Source organism: Talpa europaea (genome assembly GCF_964194135.1).
Source record: "Talpa europaea genome assembly, chromosome: 14".
Lineage (NCBI taxonomy): Eukaryota > Metazoa > Chordata > Mammalia > Eulipotyphla > Talpidae > Talpa > Talpa europaea.
Window position 1 is genome coordinate 91,147,374 of NC_140082.1, and position 23,977 is coordinate 91,171,350.

At 64.7% G+C, this 23,977-nt stretch overlaps 1 protein-coding gene across 1 annotated transcript; it reads right to left on the reverse strand.

Moving 5' to 3' along the window:
- Window positions 1-1,639: 1,639 nt before the first annotated feature.
- On the reverse strand, window positions 1,640-13,550 carry MORF4L1 (mortality factor 4 like 1; the record flags this gene model as incomplete). Its single annotated transcript, XM_084253305.1, is given in 15 exon segments — window positions 1,640-2,307; window positions 2,932-3,016; window positions 3,553-3,725; window positions 4,120-4,208; window positions 4,759-4,860; window positions 5,562-5,650; window positions 6,026-6,051; window positions 6,470-6,550; window positions 6,945-7,031; window positions 7,947-7,989; window positions 7,992-8,029; window positions 8,031-8,063; window positions 10,579-10,646; window positions 11,844-11,890; window positions 13,511-13,550. Coding segments are annotated over 15 exon segments (1,086 nt in total). The 3' UTR covers window positions 1,640-2,222.
- Window positions 13,551-23,977: the final 10,427 nt, after the last annotated feature.

Sequence of the window (23,977 nt, forward strand, 5' to 3'; positions counted from 1 at the left end):
GACGAGAAGGGGGTGCCCCGGCGATGACAGAGCTCGCCAGGCACGCGCAGCCCCGGCCCCGGCTGGCCTAACCCTGGCGGCGCCACACTGGATGGCGCCACACTGGAGACCCCTCCAGGCCCGGGGCAGGAGCCGCCCCCCACTGCTGCCTCTGCTCACTCACCACCTACCCCCGCCCGCCCACCGGCTCCCAGAGGACCCCGGAGACCCCACAGAGCACCGGCCTCCCCTGCGCGGGGTCAGCGCCTGGCCTAACCCTAGGCCTCTGCAGCCCTCGGGTCCCTCGGGTCCCGCGGGAGGCGCAGCCCAGCCCGGTCCCCGCGGCTCCCCCTGCCGCCCGTCGCCGCAGGCCAGGCTGGGGGCCGCGCCCCGGGAGAAGCCGCCTCCGGCTAAGTGTTCCCTGGTGTCCCGGAGCCCGTCCAGCGCAGCGGGGGGACCGAGGGCTGAGGCCGGCGCGAGCCCAGGTCAGGAGTGCCCAGACACGCCAGCTTGGCCGCGACCTGCCCGCTTGCCAAGGGTGCGCCCCCTCCCCGCCCACGAGGGCCCGCTGGCACGACCCGCGGGGAAGGTGTGCTGAGCTCCCCCGGGCCCTAGACCCCTGCCAGATGCACCAGGCAGGGCAGCCTGCGTGAGGGTGCGGCTTCAGGGTCTCCTGCGCCTCTCCCGGCACCCCCCGTCCAGAGCTCAGCTCAGAAGCGAGTTTTTCCTTCGCGGGAAACACCCCGCGCGCGCAGAGCGAGACGCCTCCCCCCGGGGCGGGGCCGGCCCGAGACCAGCGAGGCCGACGTCTTTCCCGAGTCTCCTTCCCGAGCACGGTTTCCCCAGCCAGGGCCTTCCCGACATTGCTCCTTCCTCCGCGGCGCGACAGCCTCCTGCCCCCCCAACCGGCGCCCCGCGCACGGACCACACCCCCAGAACCAGCAACGCTGCGGTCCCCGGCCGCCCCAGCACGAAGAGCCACCGGTCCCGAGAGCCGCGACTGGGGTGGGCGCCGGCAGCGGAGGAGCGGCCAGCGGGCCAGAGACCCCGCGCCGGCCCTGCTCCCGGGACAGACGTCCGCGCTGGCACCCGGCAGCCCTGAGCCCTCTTGGGGCCCAAGCTCCATCGTAGGAAGTGACTTTGGTTCCCTAAGTTACCACGTGTCCTCGCTGGACCAGGCCCCGGCCCACGGACCCCCGGCTGCTGAGGCCTGCGGCTTCGTGGGAGGTGGGCCACGCCCTGTCCTCTGTCCACCGCCACCGGGTGGGCGACGTTGCACGGCGCCCTCCCCCTCAGCGTCAGGGCAGCTTGAGGCGCAGCCCCAGGCCCCGGCAGGGCCGGTCTGGGACGGTGGGCCAGGGCGCGGCCCTCCGTGGGACGGTCTGCCTCCGTCTGGGGGCCCCCCAGCCACCCTCCCCGCCCGAGACCCCGCACAGCCCGAGAGCAGGGCTCCAGGCAGGCTGCTGGCCCCCAGGGGTTCAGGAGCAGCAGAGACTGCGGCCCGGGCGTGGGCGCGCTCAGCCAGCACCGCTCTGCGCTCCCCGGGGCCGAGGAGGTGGGCCCCACGGAACTAACAAGAAAGCTGCACCCAACTGAAGAACTGGAGTCCAAACTTGAGGCGCACCCCGTGAGACACCCACACGGCACACTCTTCTTTGAAACTTAAAGAAAAATTTATTGAAGATCTGAAAAACAACTCCTAAAAGACTGACTTTTCCAGAAAACTGCAGCGGCACCGCGCGCTGCGTCTACCGTGTGAAACGTGCACCAGACACAAACACGACACCAGGGGACAGGCCACCACCTTCACAGTCTGAGCGGGGAGACGCCGGCGGCGCGGGCTGCGGGCGGCGCTGCAGGCCTCGAGCGGGCAGCCCGACAGCGCGGTCAGCTGCGCGCGGACGTGACCTTTGGCACTAGCAACCGGGGCGTTTGTCGTGAGCGAGGACACAGCATGAAAGTGCGCAGTGTCACGGGGACGGGGCCACCAGCACTCAGAAGCAGCTTGGCCGCGCGGCGGTGGGCAGGACAGCGCCGCTCCGCGCCCTCCACGGGCACACGGGAGTGGGGTGGGGGGCAGCTTTGAAATGGAGAGAGAGGAAAGGAGCGGAAACCCCTTTTATTTTCTCTGTTTAAAATCAAACAGGAAACGAACACCAACTCTGTCACACGCTAACATGGTCAAGGTACGTCGTCTGTACAAGAGGAGGGCCGGGGACGAGCGTGCTGCGCGGGCGAGGGCGTCACACCGCCTTCCGGTGGTACTCGGGCGGGGCCACCTCGTAGTCGCTGGCGCTGAACAGAGCCGCCGAGTTCCTCGCCAGATACCTGAGGACACGGCGCCGTTAGCGGGGACGGGGCCTCCGGCCTGCACCTCCGCTGCCGCACGCCCCCCGTGGCGAAGGGCCGGGCCGCCAAGCCGTGCTCCGTAAGCGGCGGCAGCGCCCGTGTCGCTCGCACAGGGAAGCCGGGCACCTCGACACGCGCCCCCCCACTGCCCACCGAGGGCCGCCCGGGCCGCTGCAGCTTGCAGCTTGCGGGCCACGCGGCTGCCTGAGGCGCACGGCCGCCCTCCTTCCTTCCGCTGCCCCCGCGGCCAGGCAGCCTGCGGGCCACGCGCGGGAGGGTCCCTGGAGCTGCCGGGCAGGGCTCCCCGCGCGCCGGGCCCTGCTGCCTCACAACAGCCCCCCCCACCAGCCGAGGCATCTTTATCGGGCTTTCACACCTTTGACAACAGCCACAGGAAACGCAACCATTTCCTGTATTTCTGAGATTACTTTTCAGCCCTTTCGTGCCTCAAAGGTCATACCGACAGGCCCCCGCTCTTTCCTCCTGTGCTATCACATCTTTACATTTTTGATGCACCTAGAACGTGGCGTGTGGCAACGATGGGCAGGCCTATCCCAGCGTTGACCCCTGCATGTCTCGCGGCGAGTGCAGGCTGAGACTTACTTGAGGAAATCGTGAAGATAGTTGAGCAACAGCGCCAGGCTCTTCTCATCCAGGGGCGTGTAGGCCAGCATCGCGCCGATGCGCACTGTGCAAACAGGAGAGTGTCGTCAGCGCGACGACGGGGCAGCACCGTGTGACGTGAGCAAGTGCGGCCAGCACCAGGGTCCTTTAGAGATACATGGCTCGGGCCTCCCTGGTGGCCTTGGGGTCACTCTCAGCACTACCACCTTGCAGGCCTGAGTCCATCCCCGGCCAGGACGCGGCAGACCTCTCCTGTCTCCCCGCTGCTCCCCTCAGCCGTGTACGTCAGTCAGCCTACCTGTTCTGCTCCCCGCTCTGTCTCGGGTGAATCTTCTCTCCCCCTACACCTCTGGCCTGTACCCCGGATCTTGCACACATAAATAACTCAATCTTAAAACAAAGAATACACGGCTCTGGGAACCCTTGGCTTTGAAGAATAAAGACTTTAGACTTTAAACATTTTAGGTTCAAGTCAATGTTCGAATGGAACCGGGTCTTAGGGCTCCACTTCAGGTGACCCCTCAACGTCTATCAGGAAAGAGAGAAAACCAGAGGCCCAAGCATGGATGGCAGAGCTAGCAGCCTGGGGCGGGGGGTTACCGAAGAGCCGCAGCAGGTGTGGCGCCCCGTACACCTGGGACATGGGCGCGTCAGGGTGGTCGGCCAGGATCTCGGCGTACTGCGGCCTCTCGAACTTGTAGAGCAGCTGCGTGCCCAGCATGACGTTGAAGTATTCCTTGATCCCCGCCACCACCTCGTTCACCGCGTATTCCCTGGGGAGCGACAGAGCGCAGCGGTCTCAGGCATCGCCGCCAGGCAGGTGAGCACGCACAGGGAAGGGCGGGCTGCGTGACGAACATCACGAAGACTTCAACAGGCCCAAGAACCTAATCCCACAGCTAACAGGTGGGGAGAGGAACAGGCTACAGCCTGGGGGGAGGGTGGGTTCGCATCCCCACCGCCCTACTCTGAGAGGCGACACTTCTACACCAAAAATATTTACTGGCCTTCACCAAAGCTGGAGGCCACCCAACACTGGTCAGCCCGATGAAATTCTACCAGGTTTCTGACGCGTTTCAGAGCAAGTAGAAGCGCTGGATCACTTATTTGGGAATTTCAGGGAAAAAACACCTCCGGGCAAACATGCGAAGCGCAGCTCAGCCTTACTTGTTATCTGTGTTTCCCCGGGACTTCTTGTAATTCGCGTAATCCTCCAGAATGGAGTCCACGTTCTTCTTGGCGGGAAGGTAGAAGAGCTGTGAAAATAGCCACACTGCACACCGGGACGCTCCAGAGAGGTCACACCGGCGAGCTCACGGGGAAGGCAGGATCCCCGAGCAGCATCGGCGCCTTCCTGCCAGGTCCTCCCGCCCCACGGGCACCGGGGGCGCGGAAGGGCCGAGGAGCACAAGCTCAGGAAGGGGGCACAGGAGCCGAGCCCCAGCCATCCGCCCCGTCTCCGCCCGAGGTGGCCCTGCCCGCCCTCTCCTGTCCTGGAACCCAGCTCCTCACACTGGACCGTCACCTCTGAGGTCAGACAGGCTCACCCCGCACCGCCACCGCGTCCACACGCATCATCAGACCCGGAGCCCATGAAGGCCTCGCAGGGGTTGCCGCGTCCCAGCTGCCCCCGCACGGGCCCCGGTGAGGGCTCTGGCTCCAGGGACAGTGAGGGAGGAGATGTGGCGTCTGCTGGCTTCCCCGAGGACTCCCGCCCCAGGCAGCTCCCGAGGCCACCGCCAGGGCTCGGGCCTCTCTGCTGACCGCGCGGTTTGGTCTCGGAGTCAGACTGAGGCGCCCGGGTACCTGCTTTTGCCGTGTGATCAAGTCCCAGTCGTCGACGAGCCACGGCTTCAGCTCCTCGGGGATTTTCACTTTGACTTCGACCCTGTTCACAAAGGCCTCCTCCTAGGGGCAAAGGGCACCGGGTGTTCACCTTTCCCTGCCGAAGGCAACTGCCAAGGACAGGACTTTTCTCAAACTTCCCAAGCACAGGGCACCCAGCGGCTCCCAGGGGCTCTCGAGCACGCCACCGCGACCACGTCAGATATGGCGGGAAACGATCCTGCCCCGCGCCCCATGTTTCCTGAGCCGGTCCCCTCGTCTCTGCACACATGGGCTGCGCTGACTTCCACTGAGGCCGACCAGCCACTGCCCCAAGTCACGTGGACCCTCACCACCGTTTCTAAGCTTCTAAGCCGTCCCTGCCCTGCGGCTTCAGCGTCACGGACTTAAACTACATCAGTCAGACGCGGGAACCCCTCAGACTCCTCGCTCTGGGAATCAGAGACAGCCGTTCCGACGCTCGCGCGGGATTGCAGACCACCGACACCGCAGAGCCTCTCATGGGCCCCCTCACCACCCCGGTACACATTGCGCCACTTCCCACGGCCTGCAAGACGCCACTCACGCCAGACACTCAGGGAACACAGGCCTCATGAGGCTGCAGGCCAGGCGGGAGGAGCTAGAGCAAAAGTGCGTGCGGATGGGCACCAGACCATGCCCCACGGGGGGCGCTCAGAGGAGCCACTCTGGTAAGGCCCATGGGCGCATGGCCAAGCCCCAGACGGCCACCCTACGTGTCATCCACAAGCATCACGAAAACTCACGTTCTCAACAGTAGGATCTACTCGGGCCCTCTTCTTCCGAGGAGGCTGGGGCGTCTCGCTGGTACTGCCACCATCTCCGTTTCCAGGAGCTGGAAGAAGTGGGGTGTGGAGCAAACACCGAGCTCTCGTAAGCCAGAGGACTCACGGCCCTCTCTCCTCAATTCCCCACCACACGGGTCTTTCTGACTCCCCGTCACAGAACCACACCTGCCGAGTGGCTGTCCCCAACGTCCAGCACAAGGCACGTGTAACTGACCTTCTAACCCTCGCTTACCACCACCCCCTCAGGGTCAGAGAACCCCAGTAAGTGTCTCAGCTCCGTGCGTAACCCCACCTGCTGTGACTCGCGTCTGAGACTGTCAGCAAGACAGGCCCACTCCGAAATGGTGACCCTTTAATTTTAACGCTAAGTTTAAAACCTAAGCGTGACAAAGACAAAACTGCAACAAAGTCAACACGTTTACCTTTTTGTTTGTTCTTTTTTGTCTTCCTGTAAGGACAAAAAAAAACAAAATCAACATGTGAACCCCCACGACTCCCCGCGCCTCGCCTGCCGGCAAAGCCCACAACATCGTCCCACCCAACCAGTGACAAGGAAGATCCGGGACTGCCCTTCCTTCAGAAGTCTAGGTGTGAACGCCTCACTTCCCACCCCGGCCCCGCGTGGAGGCCCTCGCGCTACCCTCCCCGCTGACCCAGAGAAGCCGCGTCCTGCGACCACAGCAGCTCCGCCTAGGCAGACGCTGACAGCGCCCCGGGGCGGCGCGTGCGCGCAACGCCACTCAGCCATACTCCGCCAGGCGGCCGGCTGCCTGCCACACACGGGCCCCACACCACGAGAACACGGGCGGGGAAGCAGGAAGGAAGTCGGAAGAAAACCACACAAAACCGAGGCGGCTCGCTCTTACACGTCCACGCTTTTCTGCTGCAGACTCGATGTCTTCTTCCCCGGGGCAGCCCCTCGCATCTTGCCCTCCGCATACTGCTCCCTGCAAAGACAAAGTGGGGAAGAAGGGGGGCATCTCTAAGGCGTCAGAAGAGCCTCAAACCCACTGCTTGAGAAAGGAGGAGTAAAGGCTGACGGAGTAGATGTGGTCAGAGGTGAAGCCAGGGACAGGCCGGGGCTCCCACGCCCCAGTCTCATGGTCCCCATGTGGTCGTTCCCGGTGGCTCCACGGGTCCCAACTTTCAGGACAGACACTGCACCTCGGGAATGGAACCCACTGCCCTGCAGAGCTCGTGGCCTCCCAGGGCCCCGCCATCCACTCAGCGACCTTCCAGGGAGCCCCCGCTGCAGGAGCTGGTGGCCGAGGTGCCCCCAGGTGCCCGCCAGCCCCCGCTGCGCTCAGATGGAGCACGAGGCGCCGCCCAGCGCACACTCACTGGTTGGCCTTCTGAAGCTCCCGCTGCTTCTGCAGGTTGGTGTCCACGTACTTGAGCACTCTGCTCTCGGGAACCCACTCATCCCAGCTGCGGAGAGGAGAGCCACGTGAGCCCGGGTGCGCGCCCCCGCGCCCTCCGTCCTCCCGGCTGTCGGCTGGGTCCCCGGAGCAAGGCCAGGGTTTCTGAGTGACTTTCTGTAGCGGACCCTACAAATCCCACCTCCACTAGCAAGAGAACCTCTACCCTGAAGAGGAAGCGGCATTCCCAGCCTACGCTGCCAGGAACCCGGAAGCAAATTTCTCAAAACACAAAGCGTGAGCACCGACGTACTGTAAGCGGGCCCCCGGGGCCCCAGCCCCCCACCCCCACCCCCACCCCTTAAAGGTCTCTGACAAGTGGCGTTTTAACTTCCGAGAGATGCAGCCCAGGCGCCTACTGTGAACGCGCACATCCAGCCATCCAGCGGGCTGGGGGGGGGGAGGGGTTGTCTTGTGGCCACAGGCCTCCCTGAGCCTCAGCCCCGCGCCAGTGAGGCAGGAGGGTGGGGCGTGCGCGGCGCCTGCCCCAGAGCTACCGGGAGACCGGACAGCACCACGCCCACGAGGCGGCCACCGCACACAGCCGCCGCCTGACGAGCACGTGAAACCCCCTTGCCCCTCACGGCGGCACGTCAAGGGCCCCGCCAGGAAGGTGGCTCCAGCTCGGAGGCGCCACTGCCACGCGTCTCCTTGCCAAGGCAGCTGGCACTCTGAAGAGCTCCAAAATGAGACCCGTGGCACGGGTTTTTTCCACAGGGGCAAACCAAGTCAGGCCCTGTCCTCGGGACACCTCAGCTCTTCTCCTGCGGAGGGGAGCTCCCCTAGTGACACACGGGACGCGCCCTCGAAGCAGAGCCTGCACAGCGACTCCCGCCTCCGACCTCTCGGGTGAGCTGGCCCCAAGGAGCCGACCGAGGAGAAAGCAAAGCTCGAGCGGGTCGCGGAGAAGACACGAAGCGTGCACCTCCGCCGCGCGCGGGAGGGGTGGCGTACTGAGGGAGCGCCTCGGGAACAGGAAAAAGGGCTACAAGATCCTCACGTCCTCGAAGTGTTCTCAGGGCGCCTGGGCCTCCCAGCACTCCTGATACAGACAGCGCGGCCCAAAGGGGCTCAGTGGCAAGGCCCAGAGCCGCCGTGCGCTCAGCTGACTTCTTTACAGAGCGGAGCGCTCACGACGTCTGTCATCAGAGCCCGGTGAGGTCTTTCAACACGGAGAAGCCGCTTCCGCATCGTGCCTGCGCAAGCACGGTACCTACCCAAGCCTAAAAAATTCCAACTTGGAAACTGGGTTTTGTTGCAGTTTTTGCAGAACGGTGTCCTACGAGCCATTCACAAAACGAGGCCCCCTCTTCACCTGCACGCCCTCAAGTGTGGTTCCGGTTCTTTCGCGAGGACCTCGCCAGTGGCCGCCTCCCTCAGCGCTCCCTCTAGACCACGCGCGCCCGCCCCCGCGGGAACGCAGCGAAGGGAGGACAGTGCCGGAGTCTCCTCTCTAAGCCAGGAGCTGAAAACCTTTGCGGCCCAAAGGAAAATGAAGCCAATCTTTTGCTCTGAGAGCTTTTCGACAGAGGTCCAGCAGAGAAGAATCGCGGCGTTTCCAGAGGAAGCTGGTGACTGGCGCGCCAAGCCCCGCTCGGCACCGGTCGCGCAGCACCACGGCAGGAGCGACGGGCTGTCTGGGCGTCCACGGAGCACCCCCCGCCAATGCGAGTTCATTCAAAGACTTCTCTAAACACTGAAGATCCAAGTTCTCAAAATGGATAAATACCAAGTCAGCCACAAAAAAACCTCTCTGATGTAACACCTTTCCCCGGTGCGTGTCACTGAAAGCTCTCAAGTTTACCGCCCTTTTTAGTTCCCTTTCCAAGGACGCATGCGTAACATTAGTTACAAAGAGAACCACCTTCACGAGCCCGTCACAGGTTGTTTCACTGAACGATGTCCAAGAAAAACGTCATTGTGCAGCAATAAAATCAAAAACTACATTCGGTACTTTTCACAATTTCCAGAGATGTCACCTAAGTCTCCCGGCCGTTCCTACGGAAGTACGATCCTGCGCGGTAAGACCATTACACACAAGAAGGGAAAAAAAGTACGAATGATATGCTCATGGTCATTTTAAAGGATCCTAAAGCAATTCTTTAAAAGTGTGCGCAGGGAGGGGTGGAGCTAGCCCACAAATTTGCTATTTTCCTTTGATTTCTTGGGTGTATTTCAGCTTCCCCGTGAATTAGCATAAATGAAATAAAGTGAGTATTTCCTGCAGAGAAACGAGAGCCCCGCTACAGAAGGCTTCTCTCCCCCAGGTAATGCCGACGTTAGGTCTAATAAAACACACGATACGCAACACAAAATAGGTGCGTTCTATAGTAAAAAAATGAGCATGGAAAAATAAAGCCCAATGAAAAACTAAGACAGTCTTGCCATCTCGTTTGCTAAACAAGCAAAGCAGCGCTACACGGCAGGAGCCCTAAGGTGAACTTCTGGACGTCAGGACAACGGGAACGTTCATTCTCACGTCCCCCTTCGAATCACAGCTCCCGCCTATGAGCCGAGACTGTCCAGTGCGCTACTTTCCCACTCTCTCCATATTCAAAATAAAAGCCCACAGGGTGACTGTGAGCCCGTCACCCCCTCCCGCTACTAGACACGCGACAACTGCCGCTCACTAGAGGAACAAAATCACAGGTCGTCAGCGCGTTCACGCAGCTTGCATCCGCCCTGCTACAGCCGCGCCGGTAGAAGAGCCGCTCAGGGACCAACACTTCTTCTTAGCTAAGAGACTGCCATGAAAAAACCCCCACCACGATGAACAGGGCTGGCCGGGTGGCGGGCGAGCGCTCCCTCCCGCCGGCGCGTCAGGGCGGGCGCTCTGTTCGCGGGAGAGCTGGACGCCAGAGGCTGGCGGGCTCCGTGACAGTTACTGAAAAACAACTCCTCGAAGCGGTGCTTTCTGGCAGTGCTATCTTTGAAGGCCAAAATCTCAAATAAAAGCAATTAAAAACGCCTCACAAGCCACGCGACTACCAGCGGCACAAGGAGTGGCGTCAGGTGTGCGCCTGGGGGCCGCAAGGCGGCGACTCCGCGAGAGACACGCGCTCCCTCTAGACCTCTCCCTCCCCCGCGCGGCCCGCTCGCCACCGCTTCTGAAAATCCCCCTTCTTCATGGAGGAAAGCCAGGCTTTGTGACGAGATTTCTGCACGCTGAAGTGATGCTCAGAAGCAAGGTCGCTCTCTGTCCACAGTGTTTCCACAGCTCAGGACAACTGGCCACAGCGCGCAGGCAGCGGAATGGGACACAGCGTGTGTGCTGAGGCGCCCCCTCCCACAGAGCCCTCGAGCTGGCCTACGCAGCTCTGAAATGGAGGAAACAAGCAGCTCGCTGCCCGCGGTCACTCGACACGCTGTCACTCGACACGCTAGCGACACCCGCAAGCAGCACCCCAAAGACGCCACGTGAAAGGGCCGCATGCCCCCGCTTCCAGCAGAGGCGGCTCCCCCGCAACAGGCACGCGTGGCGGCGACGGTGGCCCCGCCCAGGGCACGGGCTGCCTGAACTGCTGGGAAAACGCCGTCTGCAGGGCGCGAATACTCACTTTTTATTCCAGCCGCTGTAATGTATGAAGTATTTCACTTGCTTGTCCTTTATGGCAACCTTCACGCACTGCAACGAGAAAGAGGAGCGCGCTTGGAAGCACCTGCCTGAAGAGCGGCGGAAAGGGAGAGACTAGCTGGACGCCTCCGGCACCCCTCCAGACACTCTCCCCGCTCAGCACGCGGGCGGCACCCCCCAGCATTCGGCTGGCGGCATCGGGTCAATGGGCGCTTCCTGCGGCACCGTTTGCTGCCTCAGGCCTCCCAAGCTGAAGACCCTGAGCGTTCGCCACCAGCCTAAGCCGCAGCCCCAGGCGACGCAGGCGCGAGGAGACCGTCTCCAAGAGGTTGACACCGGCTGCTGGTGCTCTTTCGAGGCCAAGCTAGCCCGGGACCGGGGCTTCTGACAATCTCATCTTCGGGGAAATGTTTACACCGCGGGACGGTCACCCGCTCGCTGCAGGGGCCAGCGGCCAGCCGCGCCGGGGTCCCCTGAAGAGCAGCCAGGCGCACGGGACCATCGCCCGCTGGGGTCTGCCGCCCGCCAGCAGCACCGTCCGGGTTCAAACTGTTCCAAGCACCGCTCAGACGTCGTCGGCCAGAGCGCCTCACTGGAGGGGCGGGACGGGTGCCCGCCTAGGGGTTCCCCAGAAATTGCTACCAAAAAACTGACACTTGGGGTACGGACTGGGCCTCTCCAGGAACCCCCAGTCATCCGCAAGTTTAAATCTCACACGCGTGACGGAACTGCCGCCTGGAGACCACCCGGCTCTGCGGCTGCTCCAGACCAGGCCGCGCTCAGGCGCGCCGCGGGGCCGAGGGAGCCCGTCTGCGCCTGCGCGCGGGGCCGCGGCAGCAACGACACACTGAAAACATCTCAACTCTGGAATTCATCGTCCTGTTTGTCTGACTAAATATAAAACCAGCGTGTGTAACCTGAGCACAACACTGGCGAAGTCTCCCGGGATTCAAACTTGGCCACGTCAACAAGTAAGAAGCAAAGGCGCTCCTTGTTGGCAGCTTTTTACCTTCCCCGCTGCGCGGGCCCCGGGACTCCCGCAGGGGCTCTCAGTCCCCGCGGCCACAAGGCCATTTGCACCCACAAACCGCCAGTCTCCTGTCACTCCCCTCCAACACTGCCCCGGCTGCCGGGCGGCCAACAGGGCAGCAAGAGGCACACCCAGAAGGGGTCCGAGCGCGGGGAGTCTGGGAGCCAGGCACCTCCCCCCTATACCCACCACCCCCCAGGGCCCGCACAGCTCCCTACCTTGGCTTCGTAGAGGAGAGGCCCGTGGAAACACAGCACCCGCTCACCTGCGGAGGAGACACCAGGGTCAGCTACGCTTTCGCCCCGCGCAGCAGCAGCCCCGAGACGGGGGGCACAAGGACCAAGCGTCACCGCGGGAGCCCCCGCAGGCCCGAGCAAGCACAACAGGCTGCTGGGGCGTCCGGCCCTCCGAAGCGCGAACCCCTGCTCGGGAAGCAGGCAAGGCCCACAGTCACCACCATCCGGACAGGAAGGTTCCGGCGCTGGGCGGGCACGCAGCCTTCTCGGCGCCCACCGTCCAGGACCCGCGCCCGCACACTGGACCGCAGGTGCAGCCCCGCCGGGTCTGGGCCGCGGCGCCTCAGCGATGTTCTCGACACTCGCTGGAAGCCGGGCCGTGGCACTTCCACTTCCCAGGAAACCTGCCCCAAGACTCGCCAGCGAACCGAACTCAGGGCAGGAGGACCCTCGGGCGCCTCTGCTCAACACACGGGGCTCCCGGCACCCCCTCCCGCCGTGTCCCGCAGCGGGCCGGGCCCCGCCCCGCCCCCCTCTGTCCCCTCCGTTTCCAGGGCCCCGGGAGAGGGGCGGGCGCCCGCCCGCCCGCCAGACCCCGACGAGGACGGGACAGCCGGAGGGCTCAGCGCCTTTTCAAATCACTGCCGCTCTGGCGCGAACTCGCGGGTGGCCACAAGCTCGAGGCGCCCCGGGGACCAGCACCCCACGCCGCTCCACCGGGCCGCTGCACGCGCGGGGCGGCCCCCGGAGGCCGGCTCTCCACGCGCGGCTCGCAGGGAGCCGGGCAGGCGGGACCGCGCGGGCCGCCCAGCCTCCGGGCAAGGCTCCCCCCTTCCGCCGACCCGACGCCCCCGAGTCCCCGCCCGCCTTCTGGCCCCGCCCGCCCGCAGCCGCGCGCCCCTCAGGGCGCTCCCCAGCCGGCCCCGCGCCGGCAACGCCGCCCCAGCGCGACGCCCCGGGCCCCGCGGCCCCCCGACCCGGGCCGCCCGCCGCGCCCCCGGGCGTCTACGAACCTGCGGCCGGGGCGGGCCCGGGAGTCGCCGAGCGCGGCTGGGGCGCCCGCGGGGAGCAGGCGGGGCCGGCACGAGCCCCGGCGCCCGCGCCCGCCCAGGGCCCGCCCCCGCCGCGCCCCGCCGCGCCCCGCGCCCGCCCGACGTGGCGCCTCCGCGCGGCCGCCGGGCCCGCGCTGGGGGGGGGCGGGGCGCCGGGGCGGGGGGGCCGCGGGCGCCGCCTTCGGGGAGGGGCCGCGCCCCACGACCGGCAGCCCGCGCCCGGGGGAGGGGGCGCCCCGGCACTTGGGGGCGCGGGCCGCGCACCCCGGGGAAGGCCGCGCCGCGGAGCCCGCAGGCTCGGCCGGGGGCGCGCGGCTCCGCGACACGCGGCGGGGGCGCGCGCGGCCATCTTGGGCGCCATCTTGCGGCGCCCGCGCCCGCGCCCGCCGCCCGCCGCCGCCCGCCGCCCGCCGCCCGCCCGCCGCCCGCCGCCGCCCGCCCGCCGCCGCCGCCCGCCGCCCGCCGCCCGCCGCCGCCGCGCCTCGGCTGGGCGCGCGCCGCCCCAGCCCCGGCCCGCCCGCCCGGCCCCGCCGCCCGGCCCGGTCCGGCCCGGCCCCCGCCCGCCCGCGCCCGTTAGCCGCCGCCGCGCCGACTCACCCTCCTGGAATTTAGGCTTCGGGTCCTGCTTCGGCGCCATTTATGAGTGATTCGCGCCTCCCCCGTCCCGCCGCCGACTGCCGCCCCCTGCGCGCCTCCCGCCCGGTCCGCGTCAGCCGCGCCGTCCGCCGCCGGCTCTACATCCCGGGCGCGACTCGCCAGCGCCGCCGACCTCACCGCCGCCACCGCGCCTGCGCGCCGGCCAACGGCCGCCCCCCGCCACTGCGCACGCGCGCCGCGCGCCCGCCCGCCGCCGCGCGCCCGGGGCATGCTGGGAAGGGGCTCCGGCGCGGCCTCGCCGGCCCGTCCAGTCCGGTCGGGCCCCGAGCCCCGCCCCGGCCCCGGGCCCCCGGCCCCCGACCCCCGCAGCCCCCCCGGGGGCCCCGCGGCCTTCCCCCCTCCCGGCCCGGCGCCCTCGCCCCGTCCTCTCCCCGGCCCGGCGCCGCCCCCCGGGCCCCGCGGAAGGCGGCAGGGGCGACCGCGGGGCCCGCCTGCCCGGCCTGCGCCGCCGAGGAGCGGCCGGGGCGGCGGGGGCCGCGCCAGGGTCCGTCCCCAGGGCGCCCGGGAAAGCCCGTCCTTGGAGAGTCCGTCTTGAGAAGTCGGCAAGTGCAGGGGGGACCGCGCCCCCGGGCCGTCGACGTCCCCCGCCCGCTGCCGCGCGCCCCCGGCCGGCCCCCTCCGCCCGGCCCGGCCCCTCACCGGAGGGTCGCGCGGGGCCCCCTACCGGGCTGGACGGCGGGTCGTGGGATCCCCCACAGGCGCGGCGCTCGGCCGCGCTCTGCACCTGGGGCGCGTCCTGGACACAGTTCTCTGGGTCAGCAACTCGGGCGCAGACAGGCCTCTTCATTCTGGCCACGCTGAGTGACTCCCGTGCTGAAGGAGGGCCCTGGGGGCGCCGGGGCCGGGCTCAGCGCCATCAAGCCCTGCCCAGCACTGAGACCGCAGGCCATCCCCGGCCATCCCCGGGCATCCCCGGCCAGGGAGTGACCCCCAGGGCGCGCAGACCCCTCCTGCCGCCCGCTGCTCCCCTCAGCAGTGTCCTTCGGTCCTTCTGCCTGTTCCACTCCCTGCTCTGGCTCTGGGGGATCCTCTCGCCCTCCCGCGCTTCTGACTGTACCCAGTGCTTGTATAAATAAATAAATAAATCTTGTAAAAAATGTAAAAAATGATAAATGTTAAAATAAAAGGACTGATTTAGAGAATAATGGAGGGTAAAGTCCTCCGAGTCCCGCAGAAGAAAAAAATTGTTTGGTTTGCTCTGGCTTGGACTATATTCTTTTGGTACAAATGCTAACAAATCGCCAGCCAGCACGAAAAAGAAAGTGCCGCTCGAGAGGCTCGTTCCTGGCGGCGCTTCTGAAGCCTCCGTGGCCCTCGCAGCCCCAAGAGCTGCATTTAGGGCAACGTCAATGCAAGCCATTGCTTTCATGGGCTTTGGGAGTGAAATGAAGACAACTACTTGGTATGAGTAATAAAAATGATTTCAGGTTTAAGGCTTCTCCCAAGGGGCTCCTCCAGGCCCCCAGGCTCACCTGGTATGTCTCCTTCCAAGTTTCCCTTTTATAACGACACCCCACTGATCACACCTGCAGTGACTTCGGAAAAAGGCTACCTTCTGAGGCAGGGAGGTCAGGCCTTCAGCAGAGGCGTTTTAGGGGCGCACAGTCTAGCCCCTCACTGTGCTCTTCAGTTGAAAATGGCCGGCCTGACCGCTCACAGTCAACCTGCTGGCCCTTCACCTGCAGGGCCTGGCTCTTGGAAAAGTCTTCCCTGCTTCACCCGCTCTGTAATAATAGGGCTATTGAGGGATATTTATATCTTTTTTTTAAGATTTGTTTATGTATGCACACAAGAACAGGGGTGCAGGTCAGAGGTGGGAGAGTGAGAGGATTCACTAGAGACAGAATTGGGGAGCAGGGCAGGCAGATCCACTGAAACATACTGCTGAGGGGAGCAGCGGGGAGACAGGAGAGGTCTGCTGTGCCCTGTGGGTAGCTCCCTGGCCGGGGATCAAACTCTGTGCTGCAGAGGCTGCGGACAGCTTCATAGCACTGTGCTTAACCCCTTGTGCCACCAGGGAGGCCCAATATTTATTCTCATGCTGAAATTTTCCATGTTTTTTTTTCCCCCAAAGTCTGGAATTACATTTTGAATTTAAGATAATAACATACGGTAATTGTAGAAAGTGTTTGAAAAGTACTGGGAATGACTATAAATATTTACACCAAGGAAGGAATTTGCAGCTGTCACTTTAAAGGAAGGTTTTTGTCCTGAAAAAGTGAATTTTTTTAGGAAAGTCTAGGAAGGAACAGAGGACTATTTGAGACTCCAAAATGACTGAGGGGAAAACCTTCAGTTTGAATCACTAGCTTAGAAAGGATGAGGGGCCTCCCGGGTGGCGCAGCGGTTGAGCGCTGGGCTGCGAAGCGGCCCACAGCCTCTCAGCGCCGGTTCGATTCCCGGCCACCAGCAAGGGTCCCACATGGCACGCAGACCTCTCCTGCCACGCCCGCTGCTCCCCTCAGCAGTGTATTTCGTCAGTCTGCCTGTTCTGCTCCCCACTCTGACTGGTGAATTCTCTCACCCTCCCGCGCTTCTGACTGTACCCAGTGCTTGTAGAAATAAATAAATCTTAAAAAAAAAAAAAGGCATCAGTATGTGAGAATGATGAACACATACTTTAAGAAAAAAAAAAAAAAGAAAGGATGAAAGGTAGTGCTGAGGGGCGTCTAACCAGACACCCCGACAACAATGGTCAGGCCTTCAGGGAGGACGGGGGCTTGTCACGTGCTGCAGGGGTCGCAGCAAAGCCACTTTTTCATATTCCGGGCAGTTAGACCTAGTTTAATAAGGACATGTGAGCAGTACACTCATGTTCCGAGGTACTGGGGAGGCAGGGCGTGGCTGGTACCCCCATATTGGAGATGCCCCACCTATCTCGAAATCAGAGCTGCCCCCTATAGATCCTGAGGTTGAGGGAGCCCCCTTTATCCAGAGCTAGGGTTGCTTTCCATTTATCCTAAGGTTGGGGTGCCCCATCCCCGAGGTGGGGTGCCGCCCTGCCCCCTGCAGCACCGAGTGTGGCTGAAGAAGCCAGCTCGGGAGGGTCATCCCACAGATATTCTAGAAAAATTGGGAGGACCCTCTGGGTCTGCACCCCTCCCTGGCCCCCAGCTGGCTCCAGCGCCAGGTGCAGTTTCCTCCAGACCTGCTGTGTGGCTGGGAGCATGTGCCAGAGGGCAGGGAGAGGGGCACACCCGCGGGCCAGTGGAACCCGGCTTCCCAGCACAGGCATCCAGGGTGGCAATCAGACCATCCGCTCTGGGGCAGTCAGTCAGAGGGGCTTGAGCAATGCAAGCACCTGGCAGACCTGGCTCCCGTGGCTCCTCCAGGGCAAGGTGGGCCTGCACAAAAGGGGAGAGGGTGGCAGGAAGCTCGTGCCTGAACCAGGAAGACACTGTGGGGCACCCTCAGCACAGACGTATCCTGGCTGGGGATCAGCAATCGCGGGGTTAAGTGAGACCCAATGGCCAAAGGCGCTCCTGGACTGGCAGAGCAGTGACCCGGGGTCCCCCACTGGAGAGCTTGGGTGTGGTTTGAGTGTTAGGTGAGGGGGAAATGAATGCAGAAGTGGAGGTGATCCAGAAGTGGAGGTGATCGCCTGAAGCCAGCAGGTCGCCAGAAAATGCGCATCCATCCCTAAGGAGCCAGTGCCAGGTGCAGGCCCAGGTGCAGGCCCAGGCGCAGTACTGGCGCTCCGTGGCTGGTGACTGTTTTCTAATTTCCTAAAATAGCCATGTACCTGCGGGGGCATAAATGGGGGACAACCAGGAAAAGAATAGGGGGCGCCTTCACAGAGACCAGCCGAGCTGAGAAGCAGACAGGAAAACCCCAGCTCCGGGCGCCTCTGCACCCGCCCAAAACCTTCCCACCTCCAGGCAAATGAGGAGGGGCCGCTGGCAGCCTGCCAGGTCCTTAAGACAACTGGGTTCCTGTGCCCAGCCTGCCCTGGGGGCAGCCCCAAGGGCCCAACACTAGCGTCACTGGATGCAGGCTCTGGCCAACTGTGTCCGTTTGTCAATGGGCAGGACAGAACGGCCACTTCCTGTTCTGACCGTGTGTAATGCTCCATGCAGTGGCGTTCCGCACGGTGTCCACCCCCAGGAGCTTCCATCCTCCCGAGGCCCCAGGCCCTCTCTCCGCCTCTGTTCTGCTTGTTCTGCAGACCTGGCCTCAGGCCCAGGCAGTGGCTCAGGCAGCACTGTCTGGGGGCCACCTGCAGCACTGTCTGGGGGCCACCCTGCTGAGCCAGGCCTGTGTGAGGCCACTGCCCTTCCCGCCCCCAGTCTGCTGGTGGGCGTCTGGGCGGCTCCGCCGTTGGCATTGTGTGCAGTGCCCGCACTCTCCTGCTCCCAGGTCAGGGTGCACGTCGTGCCCAGGCCCAGGTCTGACTTGGGGAGGGGCATGTGGGGGGGGGCAGGGTGGGGAAGAGGGAGTGTTCGCGCAGGCCTGGACAGAGCGCCCAGCCCCTTGCGTGTGGACTCCCTGGCCCCCTGGACACAGTGCGGGCCCCTCCTGAGCACCTCCGGTAACTACAGGAGAAAGTGCTTCCAAAGAGACAGGAGAGCTGGCCCGGGAGGCCTGGGTGGAGGAAGGGCAGCGAGGCTGCAGAGCGGGGTGGCTCAGTGGGGCCCTCTGCCTGCGCAGGCTCAAGCCAGCATTTCCTCCCCACTCCCTCGCCCTCCGAATTCAGCTCTCCCTGGTAGGGCAGAGGCAGACCAGCCTGAAACACGAAAACTTGCAATCTCAGTAGGGAAATTTAATTCAAAGGAAGAGCTTCAGCTCCAGTGTCGCCATGGATACGACAGAGCTGAGAACAATTGCTCCCTGGTACTCTCGCCCTGCCCCCCACCCTGGTGAGCCTGGCTCCTGGGTGATAGGGAGCCTCCCCGACTGGCAGGCCTCCCGCCACCTCTCCAGGGTGGTCCACAGCCTCAGCACGAAGCCAAAATCCAAGTCCTGAGCAAGGTGTTGCCCCACTGCCCCCTCTGCCTGGCTGCTGGGCTGCCGACCCCCAGCCACGCGGAGCTGCACTGGGAAGCTTGTCCTGCACCAGTGCCCAGTGCCGCGGGCAGCCAGTCCCGCCCCAGCCCACGCCCCTGCCAGGAGCGGCCAGCTCCACACCGTGGCGGGAGACCGTGAGCTCAGAGGCCGCCTGCCCAGTCCCTCAGCCTGTGCACTGGCGCCCCAGCAGGGCGGTGTGAGTGTAGGGGGCCGGGCAGGCGAGGGCCAAGTCCAGCCTGGTGGACAGCCGTGAAGCAAGACACCTGCCAGGACCCTCATCACCCAAGGCCACGGGATGACGGGTCGGGCTTGGCCGCAGGGAGGCCCCGCGCAGGTGCGGGGTGGGCGGGGGCAGATGAGGGGAGCAGATGAGGACCCGCCACACTGCGAGCACAGCCGTCCCCAAAGGCCATGCGGGCAACACCCGGGTGCCCCAGGAAGTGCGCTCACGCCCATGGGAGCTGTGGCCGCACAGTGCTTAGACCGGGGCCTAGGGCTGCACTGGTGGACGCGGCGGCAAAGCCGTTGCACACGGCGACGGGGTGGCCGCGGCAGGACGCATCTCTAGATGCCTCAAGGCGACGGCGCTGCCCGGGCACAAGCGGCCGCTCCGCACCGCGGCCCGTGGTTCAGCCACACAGGGATCCCGGGAGGCGTGGGGCTGGGCGCGCTGCAGCGGGCACCGTGTGGACGTCCAGGCCGCCCTTGAGTGGAGGTGGAGGACGGCGCAGGCCGCCAGGGCCGGGCGGAGGAGGAAGGAACGTTGTAGGGCCCGGGACACCATACAGCACATTGCTCTGTCAAAAAGGGGGGATTTTATGGCACGTGAGTCACCTACAAAAAGAAAAAGAACAACGCGGGCTTAGGGGCGTAGACCTGCTCTGACTGTCCAGGCTGCCCTTGGCCCCGGGCCTGTCATGTCTGTGGCAGGACCCGCGGCTTCCCCTGGAGGACAGTCCACGGCCCTGCGCCGGCAGCGGGGCCTGGGGCTCTGGCCGGAGTCTTCACTCTCCGGCTGACGAGGAGCCGCCCCCCAACCCCCAGGCTGGCGTGCGCGTGAGCCGCCCTCAGCGCGGTGACCTGTGCGCCAGCCCTGGTCACGGCAGCTCCCGGGCTCCATAGCCACCCCTCGGCGGGGCGGGGCATGGGGTGGGGGCGACGCCCTGGATGCAGGCCAGAGCCTGGGGGGCCAACGTGGCCAAGGCCAGAGGCCTTGGCATGCCGGCTGTCGTTGGAAGGGCCATGCAGGGCGTGACCACCTGCGCCCTCTCCATCCCCCCCCCAGCCCTGCGCACCCCCAGCCCCTGGGAGAAGCTGTCAGGGCCATATAGCAGGTGCTGAGCAGCCCCCGTGTCTGCGTGTGGCTGAGAGCCTGTACCCCGGCTGCTGTGCTGCACTGCACGGCCTCAGGAGGCCGAGTGCCAGACCCGCCCTCTGACCTGGGGGTGGCCCTGCTGCTTTCTAGCCTCAATTAAAGAGAAACGTCAATGTGAGCAACGAACTCTTCTTAGTGCCAAGACTGTGCCAGCCGGGCAAGACCCACCCCAAGGTCAGCTGTACCCCGCAGGCTGCTGGGCCGCCCCAGGCACAGGCGGCAGTGCTCAATGACCCCCAGGACCTTGCCCTGGGGAGCAGGCCTCCTATCTCCTGCTGCCTCGGGCCTGGTGCCCCGCGGTGAGGCCTGGGACTACTGCCACCACAGGACAGCGGCTGCCCACCCTCTCCCCCAGAGACAGCCCTCCAGGGTCAGCCCTGGCCAGGAGCCCCACTGGCCCCGCCTTGGGAACAGTGCCTGGGCTGGAGGGTCAGGACGGCTTGAGGTCTGCACCCCCCTCAGGTCCTGTTTGTAAGATGAACACGCTGTTTTTTCCTGGGGTCTCTCGCAGCCGTGCGCGGGGGAGGCCCACAGATGTGGCCTGTCCATCGGGCACCGTCCGTTACTGGTCTCCAGCCGCAGGCCCCTGCGGTGCGGGTGCTGTGCTGCCACAGCCCTCGGTTTGGGTTTTTGGTCTTTTGACCTTTGAGAGCTTTTAGGTGGCTCCTGTCTCCCAGGGCAGGTGGACAGCCGCCCCGTCCTCCCGTCCGCCTCCTGCCCTGTGGCCCTGTCCACCGTTTCAAATCTGCTGGTTCCCGGGTGACAGGGCCACCGGGGGCCAGAGTCCTGCAGGGCGGGCACCCACCTTGGGCCCCTCAGGTGCCAGCTCCTCCCTGGTCCCCAGACTGCTCTCCCCCTCAGCTCCACAGGCCCAGCTGGGGTGGGGGCATCCCCCACGAGGCCCCAGAGCTGGGCCACGGGGCACGTCTGTCTTCAGGCGGTGCCGTGTCCACCCCCGCGGGCTACACTGGCTGGCGAGCAAAGGAGCAAATGACCCGGTGACCAGAGAAAACGGAGAGTCTCTGACCTGGCCCAGAACACTGCTGCCCGCAGAGCCTGCTTTTTAAATGTCGAGATGGGTGTTTTCTTTACAGAAGTTAATAAAACACATAAGACCACAGCGGGTGGAAGGAGCCCAGCGCTGTGTGGCTAAAGCCAGAAGCAGTGCAGGGCCCGCCCCGCCGTCTGGACAGTGCGCGCGGGGGCACCTCTAGGGCAATCACCTGGAAAAGGAGAACCACAGGGCCTCCTGGTGGCGTAAGGGGTTAAGACGCAACCTATGAAGCTCACTACGGTCGCTGCAGCACAAGTTCGATCCCCGGTCAGGGAGCTACCCACATGGCGCAGCAGACCTCTCCTGGTTTGCCCGCTGCTCCCCTCAGCAGTGTGTTTCAGTCAGTCTGCCTGTTCTGCTCCCCACTCTGTCTCTGGTGAGTCCTCTCACCCCTCCCCCACACCTCTGGCCTGCGCCCCAGCGTTTGGATGCATGCATACATAAATCTTCAAAAACGGAAAAGGAGAACCACAGAGGAAGGTGTCAGGCAGGCAGTGGCCAGGACAGTCTGGCTCCCCAGGCGAGCGAGTGCCCAGAGCCCCCGGCCTCATGGGCGGCCCCCAGGGTGCCACATGTGGCCACAGGAGGCAAGGGGCTGGCCCCAGTGGCCCCCTTGGAAGCCAGCTGGCAATGATGGGCAGGAGTCCAGAGACAGCCACCCCGGCCTTGGCCAGACCCAGAGGCCACTCCGGAAGCAGGGCCACAGAGGACAGTCCCCGTCCTTGGCCGCAGCGGCGGGGGGTGGAGGGCAGGGAACCTGCCAGCATCGAGGGCCTGGCCTCCATCATGTGGGCCCTCTGGCCAGCCCCTGGCCTCTCTGCTGGTTTTGATACGGGCAGCAGGGGCACTAAACCCAGCCGAGGACATGCCCAAGTAGCTGACCGGTCACTGTCCGAGTTCTTCACCCACACGCACAATGGCGAGACCAGGTTCGAGAACAACAACAACAATGGGGTTTATTTAACTATGGGGTTTATTTAACTAAGCAGGGAAAACAAAGCGTAACTGAGGCCAAGATGGCCGCTTCCCTCCCCTGAAGCCGTGTCTGGTGTTTTAAAGTCCTGAACAAAAAAGCATTAAAGATGGTGTCTCCCCGCACTGTGGCCTGGAGCACGCAGCAGCCAGACCACAGGCCAGACCCACCTCATGAGACGGCAGGAGGCGCGACAGGAGATGCTCCCGGAGCTGGCGGGACGCCTGCGCAGCCCCAGACGCACGACACTCTACACAGCAGCCGCAGCAGCCCAAGGGCCCGAGAGCAGCCCAAGGGCCCGGCAGCGGCCACTCTCTGGCTCAGGAGCCTCACCCGGGCCGCCCCACCCCCGCTCGGCGTGACAGCAGCAGGACCGGGGACAGTTTCAGGAGGAGCCTCGGACTGTCCCTCTCCGAGATCGGCTGCACCAGCCCCTGGGACGTCGGTGCTGCGGGGGCAGCAGTGGCCAACCCCGGAATCGCTGAGGATCTGAAAACGCTGAGTCCCCAACACGAAATCCGGGGCTGCTTCTGCCCCCATGTGTTCCTTATCAGAGTCTCCACCCCAAAATGCAATCAATACCTTTTAGCATTTCCCCGGGGCTCCGTCCTCACCAGCACCCCCTCTAGGGGGCGCCCCGTAACTGTCTTTGGCTTCAGCCCCCGCTACAGTTTCTTTGTTGTAAAAGGAGTGGTGCGTCCCCCATGGGGCAAGGTTCACAGGGAATGAAGGCTGCTGCAGGCCGGGCGCCCCGCCGCCTGAGCCTCCCGTCTCCGCCCACCCTCCCGCCTGCCTGGGGCTGGGAGGGTGGAGGCCGCCGCAGAGGCAGTGCTGGTGTCTCCGTGGGGACAAAGACCCAAGTCCCAGGGCACATTCGGGCCACTCTCAGGCAGCACTTGGGCGATGGGGGGCAAGACAAGCGGTGCGCAGGCCCCAGCTGGGGGGTGGTGTGCAGGTCTCAATGGGGCCAGCGCGTGGCCAGTTACTTTCCTGCTTTTCTTTTTTTGGGGGTGGGGCAGGCATCCTTGCTTAGCAACCTGTACCCTAAGCTCGCATTTAAGTTATTTTTGCAATTCTTCAATTGACTGGGGTGTTGGGGCCCACCAAAGATGACACCTTTACTTGGGGGCTAGCGGCCCACCGAGGTCGTGGCTGCGTGGAGAGGCTCCGGCCCCCGGGCTGCAGCCCGGATGCGCTCAGCTGGGCAGCACGCCCAGCACACCCCTCCCAGAGGCATAGGGGGCAGCCACCCGCCCCAGAGCGCTGCCGCCGCCCAGGCACACTGCGAGCAAAGCCAGTGCCTCTGCCCGAGCTGGCTGCCTGCTCCCAGCTCCCCAGGGGCCTCCCACTGCGGCGGCCGGAGGGCAGTGCGTGGGGCGCCCAGCGGGTGGGGCTGGCAGTGGGTGCACTGCCCCGTGCCTGTGTCCCTCGGCAGCTTCTCTGGAAGAATTTATGAGAAACGGAAATAGCTGTGGTCCCTGGGGACGAAGAGGGGGGTCAGGTTTGGGAAGGAAGAGTGACTTCTCACAATCCAGGAAGTCTGGGACGTTACCCCACGCCGACCCTTGGGAACTACAACCAAAGTGGAACCCTGAGCAACGGCGAGAGGCCCGCAGAGTAAATGCAGCGCCAGGGCACCTAGCTAGGCGCGCCTCCAGTGCGCCTCGGAAGCCGGCTCTGCAGGGCCGGCGCTGCTGAGTCTGCGGCGGGGCACTCGCTGCGGGACCGGCACCCTGGGGCACAGCAGTGGCCCTGGCTCTGCCCCCAGTGCAAAAGCCCCCCAGCCTCCAGGAACCTGCAAAATCCCAGGAGCCCAGCAGGGCTGCCCTGGAGAACCAGCCGCGGGAGGGCGAGACACCGCCTTCCCCAGGACGGAGCCGCCCGTGCAGTGACGGCTGCGCACGGTCAGAGCAGCCTGTCCCCTCTGTGCCTTCCGAAGGGAAAAAGCCTGGCCCAGAGCTCAGAGTGGCGACACAGTGGGCAGTGCCAAGAGAGCAGGTG